The 17,191-nt window shown below is 37.2% G+C and overlaps 1 protein-coding gene across 1 annotated transcript in view; it reads right to left on the bottom strand.

Annotated features, from left to right (window-relative positions):
* MCCC2 (methylcrotonoyl-CoA carboxylase 2) overlaps positions 1 to 17,191 on the bottom strand; it is a 38,256-nt gene that overhangs the window by 2,438 nt on the left and 18,627 nt on the right. The window contains exons 8-16 of the mRNA XM_027882623.1: positions 13,904 to 13,968; positions 12,898 to 12,997; positions 11,881 to 11,976; positions 10,607 to 10,679; positions 10,314 to 10,390; positions 8,197 to 8,263; positions 7,770 to 7,926; positions 6,864 to 6,978; positions 5,551 to 5,636 (exon numbers count right to left, since the gene is read on the bottom strand). Of these exons, the coding sequence (XP_027738424.1) occupies positions 5,551 to 5,636; positions 6,864 to 6,978; positions 7,770 to 7,926; positions 8,197 to 8,263; positions 10,314 to 10,390; positions 10,607 to 10,679; positions 11,881 to 11,976; positions 12,898 to 12,997; positions 13,904 to 13,968 (836 nt within the window). The remainder of the gene's footprint in view (positions 1 to 5,550; positions 5,637 to 6,863; positions 6,979 to 7,769; positions 7,927 to 8,196; positions 8,264 to 10,313; positions 10,391 to 10,606; positions 10,680 to 11,880; positions 11,977 to 12,897; positions 12,998 to 13,903; positions 13,969 to 17,191) is intronic.

The following is a 17,191-nucleotide window of genomic DNA, read 5'->3' as shown; positions in this document are numbered from 1 at the left end:
ACCGGGGAAGGTCTTTCCACCTTCCAGCCTGCGCATTGGGTTTTTTAGGTGAGACACAGTGTGCGCGGAACTGAGCCCACCCTTTAATCCTGAGGTTCATCTGCCGGGGCCAAGCACGCTTGGACGGTGGCAGCGAGGTCCTCAGGACGTAGATGGATTGCCTTACAGGGCTAACGAGCTCCATCTGCCTGGGGAGGGGCCCTGACCAGGACTGTAAACTATACATAAATACATGCCAATAAGCTCAAGGCAGCAGCAGACACTTCTGTGTATCTCCCATCTTTGCTTTACTTCACCATTTGTTGTGAAAGCAATATCTATCAAGTCAGATACAAATATTAAGAGACTGATAACCCATGTTTTTTATTTTACAACAAGGATGTGGACGTACCATATGGTGCACAAAATGGAATTGCAGCAGAAGACCCCTCTAACAAGATCAGGCCCAAGGGTTCAGATTCACCTTAGGAACATGTTCCCCAACTAGCAGAGAGAGAAGAAGGATACCCAGCTCAGAAAGAATGCTCTACTATAAATATATCTTATCATGGTGCAGCTTCCCAAGTAGAAGAGACTGTTACACTAAATGGGGCACAAGAGCAAAACTGAAGTGCAGAAGAAGAAAGGAGTTTGGAGAAGGGAAGACTGATGTGTAATTCAGCAAAACTATGCTGTTTCTCTCCTGGGACTGAAACCCAAATTTTGACTAAAGAAGTGCACAGCAGTAGCTGTGGCACTCACTGACCTGGCTGCCAGTTTCCAGGCAGCAGAGAAAGAAGTCTGGAAAAAATCACGGAAAGGCTTGGGTTGGAAGGAACCTCAAGGACCATCTAGTTCTAATCTCCCCACCATGGGCAGGAACACCTCCCACTAGATCAGGTTGCTCAGAGCCCCCATCCAACCTGGCCTTGAACATTGCCCAGGGTGGGGCATCCACAGCTTCTCAGGACAACCTGTTCTAGTGCCTCACCACCCCCACAGTAAAGAATTTCCTCAAATGTAAAAAAAACCCCACCAAAACACAAAAAAAAACCCCAAACCCTCTTTCAAGGCAAAAAAAAATACTATTAACCCAAATTACAAATATAAGAAAACTGTAGCTCTACCTAATTTCTTCTCATTTTAGGATTCTCAGTCAGTACCTCCTCTCCACTGGGCTAATAAACCATGCTTTGGAATAGCCCCATGTTAGCGGCTATTAGTTAGTACTGGTAGTGGTTAGTACCACTTCCATCTGTATGATGTGACACTAACAGCACATTCTGATGCAAATGACAGACCAGAGTTGTCTATATCACGTTCTGGATAACGTGCATTGTCTAAGCTCTTGCTGTCTGGTTCCTGTGAATAACCCCTTTCCTAACTGTAGCTTGAAATTTTAATTGACAACCATAAAGATTTTTTTTTGTTGCCTGGCAGTCAAGCTGCTTTCATATGGTCACCCCTGGCTTCTGCTTCTTTTTGTTTAAAGAAAACTACATTCTCTACTGGCATGTAACATTAATAATTAAACTATCTATTAAAACCCCATTGCTGGAACATGAGTCACAGCTACACTCATAAAATATCTCTAACTGAGACAGTGTGAGTAAAAGAAATGAAGTTGCCAAAAGTGAAATGCTCATGTAATTCGTTAAGATGCAAACTGCTGAAATCTCTTTAGAAACCTGTGAGCAGATTAATATAACTCATTAAAGAGGGTGCTGCCTAATGACCACCATTAATTAAGAATGCTCTTCGTAAAAGATTCTAATCCAGTAATCAGTTAAAGTCTGATTAGAAAATACAACGGTAAGGAACGGTACTGACTGTACACATAGCAAATTATCATTTATAAGCAAAATTGCATAAACAGATTAAATGACTAAACAGGGATATTTGCTTGTATTTTAAGATCATCAGGGTATTTTTCCTTCTCTCTCCTTATTACTGCTAAAAGCTTGATTGAAAGACTAATGAAGTCAAGTGGAAGGGTTACACCAATCTCAGTGGACATTAAGGGTGAGGCAGACATTAAGCAAGAAGACAGCACGAGGGAAGCCTCCGAACTGCTGCACATGAGCAGCAATGCAGACAACAGCCTTTGTGCCCACCTGCTGGTTTTTTTCTCTCAGTAATGCAAAGCTGTTCACTGGAGTCTTCTTGTAGGTCTTTTGTAAGGTACCAGCAGAGAGACCTTACAAAACCAAGGCTATCCAGACTCAGCCTCAATACAGCACCCTGACATTTAGTTGACAGTCAACTGGTTTTGTTACCATGCTTGGAACCAGACTGGAAGCATCCTTTAGAGCAAAGGGAACAGGTTACCTCTCCCTGACTTATGGCAAATGCTTGCTAACAAGCAGCTGCTGATGTTGGCTGAGAAATGGGTGGTCTGTGGGTGCAAGGTGGCTACATCCCTCCCCTAAGTACGTTACTCTCTGCAAGGACTGCAATCTTACTGCATCTCATTGTTCCTGCTTGGGTAGCCTACTCCACAGTCATGAAACATTCTGAGCTATTGATCTGAGATGTTGCATAGGAATTAGACAATATTGGCAAAAAAGCAAGAAATCAGGGCAGAAAACATGAGAATATCCACCAAAATGCCTAATTATCTCTACAAAACAGCAGAGAGCAATTAGGAGCTCCTAGACAATGCAGAATGTACCTACATGAATTAAAGAGTGAGAGAAACCAGCCTGGACTGTTTTGACCTGAGCCAGTCACACACTCTTGTCAAAAGCCCTCCTCTGTGAAAAGAGGCATTTTACTTTTGTTGCTTATAGCCAGATGAGCTTCAGCAGGATTTCAGCTCTGACATTTGACTTCATGCCTCAGCTGGGCTTATTATCTGGAGTGCAGCATTACATGAATCCCAGCACCAGACCCACGCTAATTCTCAGGCAACTCACACCTGTGCATGTCACATTTCCCTTCCAAGCTACAGGCACAGTAAAAAGCACGTAACTACCCTGCTTTTTCATCAAATGACAGGCCACTTAGCATTAAAGCACTTCTTATTTCCTAGGCTGGACATATTTAGGCTATTTACCGAGGTGACTTCAAGATTTGCAACCGAACTTCACAAAATGGCCAGATATTCTGGAAACATAAACTGCTAAAAGTTGTCCAGTAGAAAGCACAAAGCCAGTATTAAATGCTTGAGTTTTATGTATAAAAATCACTGGACATTATTAAGATCAATTTAATATTTTTTTTAATGCTAGTCTTAATCTTACATGTAGAACTACTTCCTTACAGATTAGTAACTTACTGTTGTAAATACTGACAACTGTCGGTTTCTGGAAGAGAACAGGTTTTTATATTGCTAATCTACTTAATATATTGAATGTTAAATAAATCCATTTATTTTCAATCTTGAGTACAAGGAGTCTGACTGTGTTTCCAGTGAACACACACAAAAAAAAACAAACGTGAAAAAAACAACCAACTATTCATCTTCTCCTCAGGGGTAAGGATTAATTTTAAATACAGACAGTTTGACTCATTTTTTTAATGTCATTATATGAGAGGAAAATTCTTCTTCTTAAAAGCCAGTTATAAAAAATGATGACACATGTTTTCATTTTTCCTTCCTGCCTCAGAGCTCAAAGTTTTGTCACACAGGTACTAGGCTTAATCTTTAACGGGCAATAAAAGAGACAGCACAAAAGTTTTTAACAGCTGACATATTTTCTCAACTTGGGGGAAACCCCATGAAATTTAAATAGACTAAAACTATTAAAAAAAAATCAAAACCACTGCCACTATGAAGTCCATATTAACAATAATTAATTATTTCACAAAAGCATTCTCAATTATTATATATAACACCCTCAATAAACTGCAACTTAATAGTAGTGGGGGGGTTATGCACATGCATAAAACCTCAAGAAGGTGAGAATGTCTATGACAACATTACCACACAGACCTCTACCAGAAGCACAGAACACAGTGATGAGATCAAAACCATCCCTTAATCTGTGACCTATGTGCTATGCAACTGCACTACTGATATCTCCCTATATGACAGCACAAACCCTGTGCTACATACCCTACTGAGAATATTTATTCCAACAGAGCACTAGTCAAGGCAAAATAGCACAAGCTTCCATTTGACAAAGGTATTCATTTGATTAAACATTAAAATTAATACAGATTCCCCAGGTATGATTACTTCAGCTAAGTATATTCCACTATCCCAATGGAAAACAGAGTAAAAGTTAACATGAATTTCCTGTCTTCCTTCAGATCATGAAGAAGGAGCCCCTCCCAGGACCCTGACTCTGCTTCCACTAAGTGTACATTGCCTTTTTACTCCTCAGTTTGAGGAGCAGGTCCTTGTTCAGCCTTCCATGTTTGCAGCCTGCCCTGCTCAAGTTCTTACACATAAGGCTGGAGATAAGCTTACACATAAGCTCCTGCACTGTAAGAAAAGTGGCCTTAAAGAGCTGCCAGCCTCCTCCGTCCTTTGTACTTGAAGACAGCTTCCCTGGGGATCTCATCCACTAGCTCTTTAAACATCTGGAAGTTCACTCTCCCAAGGTTCAGCATCCTGACTTGGCTCTTTGACAGGCTCCCTCCCATTCCTTGTGATCCTGGACTCAACCAGGGCGTGGCCACTACAGCCCAGTCTGTTTCCAACTCTGACATTTCACCTCTGGTTGGCTTGTCTAACGCTTGGACCAGCAAGTTGTCCTCTACACACTCCAGGAGTCTCCTGCATTGCTCACAGCCAGCTGCATTGCTTACCAAGCTGACATCTGGGTTGTTGAAATATGCTACCCTCTACCATCACTAGCAGCTGAGAGCCTGTGGAAAATTAGCTTCTGGATACCTCAAGACAAAAAAACGTGCAGGACCTTTAGCACAGCCAGGATGAAACTAATGCAGAATAACAATCAGAGGCCAAGAAAGCCCCCAGGCTGCTTTCCAGAGGTATCACTGCAGAATGGCACCTTGCTTCATTAACCTAACTAGTTCTTGGGCATTAGCACAAAATGCTGCAAAGACTTCTCAGCAAACATGAGTATGCTGCACCCATCAGCTAATGCCCTATACAACTTCCTATTACCCAATACAATCACCTACTGTGATCATGACCTGAGATTTTTCAAATGGCTTCAGATCTTCCTCAGGCTGCTTTCCCCTCTTCCACTTGCCTCTTCCACTTGCAGAATCCCACTAAAATGAATTCTTCCTAACACACATGCAATCATTCATTACACTGTTCAACAGGCTTTAGAAAGGTGACCAGATACTGCACGGGGCAGAATGATAAAAAACTTATCCAGAATAAAATACATAACATTTAAACTCCGTGCTACCATATCATTACTTACAGAACCTGCAGAATAATTCCTGCAAGCGCATGCTCCCCTCTGAAACAGTTCACACTACCAAGTCTGACACAAGACACACAAAATATTGATTTAAAGCCTGTTGTTTTGTACTCCTGCACATCAAACACAATCTTTGTTTCTGATTGCTTTCTTCTGCTGTTCTTCAATACTGAGATTTAGATCTTGTGCTTACAATTAAGTTTTGGAACAGTAATTTATATGTTACCTTGCACTGGAATAATAAGGGTTTCCTTCCTCTTCAAACCTCCTAATGATTGGCTCCTTCAAAGCTGCTTCATCTGCCTCAGATAACTAAAAAAACAGACAAATAAACAAAACCAGATAAAATACTCTTTAATATTTTCTCCTACAATGACAGCAGAGCTTTACATGCAGCATCAACCTGAAAAGACTGCCTAAACGATCACCCCAAAGTTTTTCACTCTTTGCACACAATTACCAATTTAGCATATCTGACAATAAAATTAAAATACTTTTAAAAGAGGAAAAAGGAGAATAAAAATATACTTAACTGAGTATAAGAATAATTGGGGACTGGCATCTTAAAAATTACTGAAGCTACTGTATTAAAAAAAATGCTGTTGAGTTGCCTTTGGGAAGACTTTTCAATACAATAAGTCTGTGCTATTACAACACTGGTTTCTCTATGATCTAGAGTGGTCACCACTGTAATACAGAAAATTTTCAAGTTTCTAACACATTTTACTGACATTAACTACAAATATTTTTCTTGAACTTCTTTCTAAGTATCTGGGATTTGGAAAATTAAGACAGACAGATGAGGGTGAATATATTCTAACCACAGAAAGCACAAGCAATGTATAGGAAACGGAACTGCTGAGATAACACATTGATACTCCTTCCCTATTTTGATTAACTACTCATGATAAACATAAACGATTTTAAGATATCACAATAAAATAACTTTTTATGGGATCAAGGCATTAGCATAAACATAAACCTCAATTAAAAAAATCAGCAGAAAAGAGTGCACAGAGAAACTAGAAAATAGTATTAAAAAAATATACCACTAATTTTCAATTAAAATGTTGAAATTAGTCAGAAACTTTTCCAAACTTCTACACACTTTTTTCACAATTCTCAGGCACTGAATCATTTGAAGATCAACTTCTATGAAACAGCTGCCTTCAAAACAATTGAAAAGACACTTTATATTGACAGATTTCTCTTCATACTCCCAAACCAGGGAGGATCCTGGCTGCTCACCTTGGGCAGAACTAATAACTCAGTGCACGAAGTACAAAAATACAATATGTGAAACACTCCTCTTTTTAAGCAAAGAAAAGGAATGTCACAAATGATCTTCACCTTTCAAAGATGCAAACAGCAACACTTCATAAAAGCTTCACGTTTGTCAATGCACTAGGTGGCATTGGGAGAACGACAGTTCATTGGTGTCTCACCCTCTAACACCCTTCCCTAGCTCGCAAAGGTAGCAACTCTAGTGAAAGAGTAAGTCACAATGTCTTTACTGAAAATGGAAGAAGGAAGATGTACCTGTTTTCCCTCCCTTGCTTTTTGGTCCTTAGCTATTGTAGCCAGAACAGTTGCAGCTTGCTCCCCTCCCATCACCGATATGCGAGCATTTGGCCACATATATAGAAATCTTGGACTGAAAAAAATACAGATTAAACATTAAGGTAAGATATTGCCTTACTTTCTAGTAAAGAACTAATTCTCACTTAGCTAAGAATTAATTTTCAGGCATGACAGTATTATAATACATTGTTTTTTTAAAAATGTGCATTAACATACTTCACTGTTTTCAGCATTATCTTTGAAAATGCAAAAATTCTGTTCATTTCCTGTATTCAAGCGCCTTAATAATTTATTTCTCTTTCTTTAGTCTCTTCAGCTCACCTCCCCAACCCCTAGGAATTTTTCTCTTAAACATTCCAAACAACTTCAATAGTATCAGGAACCTTGAAAAACGAAATCAGAAAACTATGTGAGTCATGTCCAAAGGATCAAAAGAAAAAAATCTTTAGGGATTCTGAAACTTTACACATAAAAAGTGATAAGAATTAGGGATTTTTTGCACAAGCTGGTATTCCTCCTATGAATTCAGAATAATGGACCAGCCTATACTGCCCAATGATTGCTTAGGACTGTACAATTTTTCCTCCAGTATCTAAAATGGGAAAAATAGGACATCCACACATTTACATGATTTACATGTTAGAAGGTCTCTTCTGTCACCTAATTCAAGGTGAATCATGAGCCTACGAGTCTCTACAAGTTTATCGGGTTGTTACTTACTTGTGAACATATTCACTGAGAACTGTTGTTTTCCAAATAGCACAACCTCTGCAAGACTTTAGAGAGTTTTTCAGAATGGTCCTTCCAGGTTATGCTCTCTTAACTTACTCCTATCTGCTGTCAAGAACATGAAGCAAAACTTACCTATATGCCCTTCCACACATCCCATAGTTTCCAGCTCCATAAGAACCACCAATAATCACGGTTATTTTAGGGACATTGGCACAAGCTACAGCAGTTACCATCTTGGCACCATCTTTTGCTATCCCTCCAGACTCATATTCTCTACCAACCATGAAACCTAAGGAATTACAACATGGAGAAAAGGCTTACCAGCTTTATATTGCTACACTGTGGTACATGTCATAGTATGTGCTTCGTAGCACAGGCAGAAAAACCTGACGAGCAAACTGTAAAACAAGGCCTTCACCAGCTGCTGACAGCCTGATTTCCAAACAGGCTGGAGGCGCAGGTACTACAAACCACACAGGAGGCTGTCTAAAATATAGCCCCCAGAGCCAATGGCAAAGCCTTCAACTTAGTGAAATATCAAAATAATGATCTTACTCACCTGTAATATTCTGCAGAAACACAATGGGAATATTTCTCTGGCAACACAGCTGGATAAAATGTGTACCCTGTGGAGAGGAAAATATAAAAAAAAAAAAAAAGGAGTAAGCCATTAAAATTTGGACAACTGAAGCCACCACTACCAGCACTCTGAAGTCTGTGATAAGACCTCCCACTGAAATCCATGGGAGTATCATGAAGTATTACGCTACTTCTCCTTCATCCAAAGGCAAACGCAAAACATGCATTCTCTCTAGCAGAAGTAAGAAAACTCCAAAGATGTGTGAGTTCATGGGCAAAGCAGAAATAATATCCTTAAAAAGCATTACTACTGATACTGAAAAACTAAACTGCTTTGACTCAGTGAGTACGTACAGACAGCTAAACACTGTGGCGCCTGACATTGACTTTTGTAAGACTTCTGTAGGAGTTCTGTGTCATAGAAATTATGACAGCCAGTCAGAAAAAAATATCTCCCCATTTTCTGTATAAAATAGAAGTATTCTCTGAAACTAGAAAAGGCCCACAAACGTTATTTGCTCTTTGTCTTGTCAATTGCTGTAACATTCTTTCTTTTTCCTGAGGGCAGATTCCCTCTCTCCCCATTTTCTAGGAAAAGACCAATTTCCTAGCAAAATCACAAATATTAGATTCCAAGCTCCTGTTTCAACTAGAAATAATCTAAATCAATAAAGTTCCTCAGGTTATTTATACACTGCTGGTAAACAAAACCAAGTAAAAAAGATTATGTAGCACAGCAACTGAAAAAACACCTAACCTCTTCAGTATATGAATCCAGCAAGAGTTACAAAAAGGAGAGGAAAATAATAAAGCATAACCTTTAGCTTCCTTTTTCAGAGAACAAAATGAATTGCATAGTGATGACCACGGGAAAAATGTGGAACAGCTGATTTACAAAAATGCAAAAGGAAAAAAAGGAATATTGTTAGATTACAATGCTCATAGAAGCAACATCATGGACAAAGGTTTCTCTAGAATTGAAACAACTGAAACTTGTCCATCTCCCTTTACAGTAATGATATGCCAGCAAAAGTCAGCAGATAAAGATTCCTTGTTTTTTTTGTATTGATAGGAAAAAAGGTTGAAGCATTAAATTATTTAGAAAAATAACGAAAGTATTAGAAATACTGCAAGAGTTATTTTCTACTTGGAAATAACTGTGTTAAAACAAATGTTAGGTGAAAACAATGTAATTTACTGCTTTCCAAGTTGAAAGTATTCTTTTAGTACATGAAACTCAATTTCATGTATTATTTTATTACAGCAATAAATCAAGTAAAATTACTTCCTTTCTCCACATCTCTCATCAATCCTTCCTTTTTCCTATAGATTCTCAATAACGATTCCTCACCACTAGTTTGAGAAGCCTACTAGAACAAAACCACCATATATAACCACAATTAAAAAAATTCAACTGACAGTTGTTACTTGAAAAAATAAAGAACTAAAGCAAACAACACAGGTGAGTAAACACTCTGCCATATCCAGATACCCTTCAGCATCACCAATTCCTCAAGTACAATCTGTAAAGCACTGTTAACTGTAATACTGTCACAATATTCCTTCAGAGATGTCCTTCCATTCACAAGACAGGTATTTTAGCTCACAGATTTTCTGAGACAGCACAGGTTTTCACTCATTATTCTAAGCCCGCAGCAAAGCACAAAAATTAACGCTCTGGTAAACCAATGAACTGAGTACTAGAATCTGGGTTTGAAATTTTCCAATAATTAGGAAAAGAATTACAAGATCTAAAGCAGTACTATATAGTTCAGAGGTTAGGAATACCAATAGGGCATTTGATGCAACCAGCATGGACTTGTCCTCTAAAACCTGTAAGTTGCAGGATACTATTTCAACTGTGCTGTATTCATACAAATTCAAATGCTGCTCTTCTATTGACATAATTTCTTCACATCAGAGAAATCTACAGAACGTTGCTTCTAAAATATGGTCAATTGTGTTTATAGCTTTTGAACCTGTTTCACATTTAGATGAAAAATGTGGAGCCCAATCCCCTATTTAAAAAAGTTATTAATTTCAAGAGCAAGTTGTCCACCAGAAGTTTTGTTTCTCAACGGCAAAGAAGTTGTTTACCTTTTTTGCTGACTCTGAGAAAAGAACTCCATTGTTTCCAATAATTCCAACTGGATAACCAAAAATTCTTGCAAATCCTAAGGCAGAAGGATTAATTTGTAAATTTCCACATATTTATATATACATGTTTTCCCTTCACATGTAAAGGTAATACTTTCCCTTGGTAACAGAAACTGCTATTTTTCTGAAGACAAACATCATTAAAAATATCAATGGGTGAGCCAAACAGAGTGAATCTAATCTTAAAACCAGTGGGAAAATATACAGCACAATTATAATATATTTCTAAATACCTGTTATTAACGTATCTCCATACAAGGCTTTGAATTCATCAAATCTACTTCCATCTACAATTCTAGCAATGACCTTAAGAAAAAACAGAAAAATTAGGTTAAATTCCTAATCCTTCATAGATTTTAATTTGTTTAGAAAGACCAACATACAATTTAAAAGACAATCTTTCCATTTCTAGAACATTAAGCAACCCGCCATATAAACAGTCTGGATGGCAGGCACTGCCCATTTACTTTTTTAAGTGTGATTTATCTACATGTTTGTAAAAATGGGATTTCAAGATTAGGAATATCCTAATCAAATAGTTAAATTATAAAGGAACAAAGTTTTCCTGATTAGTGGAATTTCAAAGAAAAACTGATACCTCTAGTTATATTAGACATTGATCAAGAGACTCATTTATAAAGAAAAAAACATACAAAGACATGAGTCACTTTCTTAGAGATACAATCATTTTTAGCTTTGCTTGAATTTGTGACATACAAAAATAATGAAGATCTGAGCTGAGGTTTCTCTGAGATGCAAAGAGGGCATTTTTTATAAATACAGATCCACTGCTAGCAAGACATTTGCCAGAAGACATTTATTTCAACTTTAAAAAAACGCAAGTCCAAATTATTCCAATACTTTTCAGAGTGTAATGTGAGGCTCAATACAAGTGTTCATCTCCTTTTCCCTTAATATAAAGCATAAACATGCCCTAGTAATTTAAATATTTTAAGACAGGTATGTATTAAAGACTCTTGATAAAATACATACTTGGCTGGTAGTGAAAAAATATGGGATCTGCACAAAATATGAGATAGGATGTGGGCTCAGATGAAGGTACCAAGGCAGATAATGACAGTATTTATGAACTGCAGTAGGGTACAAGAAACTCCATACATGGCTGGGAGAACTCTCAATTGCCTGGTGTGCTTTTACTCCATAAGTCTTTAAATATTTGATCTTTCACAGGATTAACAGAAAAAGAAAGCCATTATATCACTCAGCAAGCCTACTGAATGCTCTGCCAATGCAAAGTTACTATTTCTGTCAGCTTTTTCAGAATGTTATCAATCTCGCATCCTTGCGCATCCTTCTTAAAAGTATAGCCAAAAATTATTATATTTTCAACAGGTCATTGCCCTTGCAATGGATCTGGTAGACAAAATTATAAAAAAATAAGCACCCAAATCAGATGTTATCAACTACAATAACACAGAGTGATTTCTTGCAAGAAAACTGGGTGCATTCATGTATGGGCATGTGGATCTTGCATTAACACTCATACCTCTTTGACATCAAAATTCCTTTTTAGCTGGTCGCCAACTATTCCATATATTTCATCAGCTGGAAATAAAGGCTCTTCTGATGGTTCTATAGTCACCTACAGTGATTTAATAAAACAATGTACACAACAAAGGAACTATCAGTCCACATTATGACTTTGAAGTTCAAACAACAATTAATTTGCCAATTTCTTTGAGCACAGACTTCATCAACCACATCAAAATGACTGTATTGGCTTGTCCTCATTTTGCATAAAGATCAAGTTTCTTAAACTGAAGGCTGATAACATCTTTCTCACTTACTGTTACCCTTTTTCTACTCCTGCATGTACCTTCACATGTGTTCTGCTTCTTCCATGTTATAAAAATACTAAGCATGTGCTCCCATTTTCTTACTTCCCCCTGTGTCCCATAAGGCAGGAATTATTCTGAAAAACTGATGAAGATTTTTGTCACATGACTGACTAAAACATCTTGCCTTCCTTCAGCTGTCTGTTCACCCTCTCACATCTCCACTAAAATAAAACAGGGTCATTCCCCACCATATGCTACCCATCCCGTTTTCTACAACGAATTTCTAAACCAATACCACAGAATGACACGATTTACATCTGTCCCCTCAGTTCTGGAAATGTTCATTAATAATGACAGAAAATGTCTGTTCAAAAAGATGCTTTAGCAGGTATCTAATTTTTAAGTCCATGAAAATGATCATGTGGGTTTAAAGTTCAATTGAGCATCCTGCAAGACTGGATTAACTTAAAAGTGCAATTCCATGACTCTGAAGCACTCTTTTAGTTGCTTCACTCTTCCATTTAAGCCCAGTGATTTTATTGGGAATAATATACCTGGAATGCAATTGCAGAACTGACAGAGTAGAGAAATCTTTAAGGAAAAGAAATGCAACTTTTATTTTCAAAATGCCTGAAGTCATAGACAAAAAATGTGTTATATAAATCAGGCTAAGAAAAGCATAACTAATTTCAACAATGCGGTGTTTCCAGATTCTATACACTTACGTCTATTTTCTTCTGAAGATTCAAACTTCTAACAACTTTCCTAGCTAGATGAAGTGCATGATTGTCATCCAAAGCATAATGATCTGTTACACCAGATTTTCTGTATGGAAATAACAACAGCAATATGAATACTTAGGAAGAAACCATAAATCTGGCAATGAGAACTTGAAGTTTTAAAACACCCAAGACCTTTAAAAACTTATTTCTGTATTTAAAATATAGACGCTACCATACAGCTCTCTGTGCTTTTTTACGAAATCACTTTAAAAATAAAACCCATGCTCGACCTTTTCTTGGAAACAGTACATTCAAGTTATCAGACATGACATAAAATAGCAACTCCGGGAAGTAAAACATCTAAATGACAATATAAATTATTATAAGCATTGTTCAAATAAAACAAAAATTCATTTGAAATTACAAAGAAAAACGTTCACAAAAATGGCCTGAACTGCCCTTCAAAAGAATTCTTTATTCGCTTCAGTAAATGGAAGTAAAAAATAAGCAGTTATTGTACAACAATACCTAAATTACTGTGCAGTAATATCTAATTTGGTCTATTATTAATTTTAGAACTTCAAAATGTGTGGAACGTTCTGTTTTGCTGACAAGCATTCTCTTGCTAAAAACACAAGCTATTTTGATCTTGCTTGTAGTAAGTTCTGACAGCAAGATACAATATGCAATATGTATCATCAATCTCAATATGTATTACTCTATTAACAACTAGTATTAAATAGTAAAGTCCTCCATATTATGCATGATGCTGCAGTATACTATACATGTATTTTAAAATAGTAAACTAAGGAAACAGCATCTTAACTAGAGAATAACAAGGTAACTATGCTAGTCTAACAATAAAATGATCTGTCTGCACCAGTTACGCACACCAAAAATCTTAATTTTCTAAATACAGTTTAAAAAGATCTTAAAAAAGAAATTAAAAAACATAAAAGCTGACATCTCAAATATGGAAGAAATGAAGTGGGAAAATATTTCTTTAAACCTGCAGTGAAGATCTGCCCCTCCAAGATCCTCTGCTGATACCTCTTCACCTGTTGCTGCTTTAACCTACCACAAGAAAAGGAAAATGAGCTTTAGAGTAGACACTTGTCTTGCACTAATATTTACACTGGCTTAGTTACAGCAATAAAAGAGATCTTTGCAAAACGCTTCTCTATTAATAGTATTTGCCCAGGTAATCTCCCACAGAGCACTAAAAATGGGACAACACAGAATCTTGCCAAAATTACTTACTTTCTTTGACTTTGTATCCTTATTTTAGCATTAACATGGAGTTTAGACTGACAAAGATTCTCTACTTACTGTTGATTTACTGCTGTGTCCACCATTAGTGTGAATATACCTAATCCTTTAGATTCATAAACGTGCATTTTCACAAAAATTTTCTTAACAAGAAAATTCAAATGTGGTATTCTCCTGCACTGTTTCAAATAAACGATACCTCAATTGAAACTCAGCATTCTTCACTTTTGCTTTCCTTACACAAACTCTTCTGTGAATTTTAACTTACTTAAATATTAACCACAGAACAACCATTAGCAGTTTTTATTTTCTTAACTTTCCAGTAAACACACCATAATTTCGTAACAATAATTTTCTTTAAAAGAGCATATCAGTGGCATATAACTGTTCAGATCAAGTATGATGTCTCCATAAAAGTACCTGGAATGACAATCTAAATTCTAGATCTGTGAAATCTTAGACCTGAAAGGGTAATTCAAGAGTGAATGATCTCCTTAAAACAAAGCAATATCATTTACTGCACAGTTGAAAAAAAAAAAAACAAAGGACTTCCTGATGCATTTCAACTCTACAGTAACTGCTTTGAAAAGGATTCCTTGGAAGCTGGTGAAACCATTATTCTGTTCACACATGGACAATACAGAGGTAGAGCACGAGACAAGGAAAGGGAAGACTATCACCCCTACCAAAAGAGACTTCAGTTTTCAAGTTTCATGTCTAAAAATGACGCACACTAAACATGCAAATATATACATATACAGATACATAAATAGGTAAATACATATTCTCATACACACTTCCAAACTGTCAAGTTTACAGAATTATACATAGATAGCTCTTCAGCAGTAGAATTTTTGCTTTGAAATTTGAATTACCCATGCAATATGAAGGTGTGGTGTTTTGATATTAATTAATGGAAAATTTCTGTCCGAGACATAATTAACTTAAGTCTTCATTAAACAAGGAACAGAAGAACATACTTTAAAGAGAAATTAGGAAGATTTCTTCACTGAAAGGGCTATGCAGCATTGGGACAGGCTGTCCAGGGAATTGGTTAATACCTGGAGGTATTTAAAAACATACAGGTGTGGCACTTCAGGGACATGGTTTAGTGGTGGACTTCACAATATCAGGTTAAGGGCAGACTCAATGATCTTTAGGGTGTATTCTAACATAAGTGATCCTATGATTCGATTATATGATTTTATTCTATGATTCCATGAAATAATCACATACCTCTCTCTTTATGCAAAAGGTTACATACAACATGTTGTTAACTGCTCCAGAACTTGGCACAAATATGAATACAGCACAGATTTCTTTCAGCACAGAAATCCAGAGTCTAATTTTAATACACTTCACAAAAATATTTTTTTTCCTCTTTCCCGCAGAGGTGAAGTTTTCCATCTTCAAATCACAGAACTGGAGCTGTGGACTCTGTCAGACATGTTGAGAGACTGTCAAATTACCTTCCCTGCTCAAAGCAGGGTCAATCAAAGAAGGCTGTTGATGACCACGTTATGACCACAAATTCTGAGTGTCTCAAGGACAGAGAATGCACAACCTCTCTGGACAACCTGGTTTGGCATGACCACCCTTGCAACAAAAAGTGTTTTACTACAACTAAACAGAATTTCCTATATTTCAGTCTGTGCCCTGTAGCCTTGATCTATCACTGAGCACCAGTGAGAAGTTTGGCTCTATTATCTTAGCTTCTTACTGGAAGGTATTCATACACATGGATAGATTCACCCTGAGACATCTTTTGACCAGGCTGAAAAATTCCAGCTCTCTCAGACTCTCCTCACTTCAGAGATGGTCCAGTCCCTTCATGATCTTCATGGACCCTCACTAACTCACTGAAGCATGTCCATGTCTTTGTTGGTCTGGAGAGCCCAGAGCTGGAGCTAGCAGTCCAAATGCATCTCAGGAGGGCTGAGTAGATGGGAAGGATTATTTGCTCCAACACCTTCCCAGGTTCAGTAGTGCAACAGAGCATTCTACAAACTGTAGTTTAAGTAATGACTGAAGTTATTTAAAGTGAATGGTTGAAGTTATCCTAAAGTTTATTAAATTCTAACAGACTGCAAGTAAGAGCCTTGGCAAGTGGGTATTTTCAAAGAAACCCTTTCCAAGCTATTTCAGTTAGAAATTACCAGGAGCAATGAACACAAATTTCAGATATAATGTGCATTTCCCACATGAGGCTGACATGCAGAAAAGTCCCCAGTACATAAATACAGATGAATTTGACAAACTTATTTGTCAAGTAAGTTTTTTTAGAAGACTTTTCTTCACCTCTGAGCACAGAAAGTAGCAAATTTTCCCTTGGGAAGGAAGAATCAGAAGTTTCTGGAAAGAGATGACGAAGCCTGAGCTACCAAGCAATACTGCCAAAGATGAGGATATAGATACCTTCACCCTGGGGAAGTACAGAAGAATGGTCCTAAATATTACTACTATCATGACACTTCTCCTCTTCAAGTTCTATCTGTTTATGGAGTCATTACCTACCCTGCTAAAAAGAAGGGCAAGCAAATTTCCATTTTAGATGGTGGACTAATTGTACCTACAATTCATGTTTTGTCATCATACACATCTCAAGACTAACTATAACCAACACCAGGGATTTTCTTTCACTTCCTTAGAATGTTTTGTTTTATGCAGGCAAGCGATAAAATCCATCCAATTTTTTTTATGTAGGAAAGACATTTTGGGGAACAGAGCTCACACAATAATGGCTACAATATCTGCTACAGCATGGAATGGCAGTTTCTGTGGGAGTCTGAAGTAATTTTGACGCTTAGAAAAGGCAAGTAAAATATTTTCAGGGAGAATATGAAAAGCTCTACAAAACAGAAAAGCTGACAGGTAGTGATATTAAAGTTTGATCTATACGCACGAAGATAAGGATCATTACATCTGCAGGTTGCTAAGGAACAAATTAAATTGGAGGGTAGTTGTAAAATCTTCCTCTGAAAATGCTGAAAAGTTTTCGACATGTCTAACTTCACGACACCCTTGCAGT

This window comes from Empidonax traillii, unplaced genomic scaffold (assembly GCF_003031625.1).
Source record: "Empidonax traillii isolate 1590-97213 ecotype Southwest subspecies unplaced genomic scaffold, ASM303162v1 scaffold108:size1079785, whole genome shotgun sequence".
NCBI lineage: Eukaryota > Metazoa > Chordata > Aves > Passeriformes > Tyrannidae > Empidonax > Empidonax traillii.
This window is presented reverse-complemented; position numbering and strand designations above follow the sequence as displayed.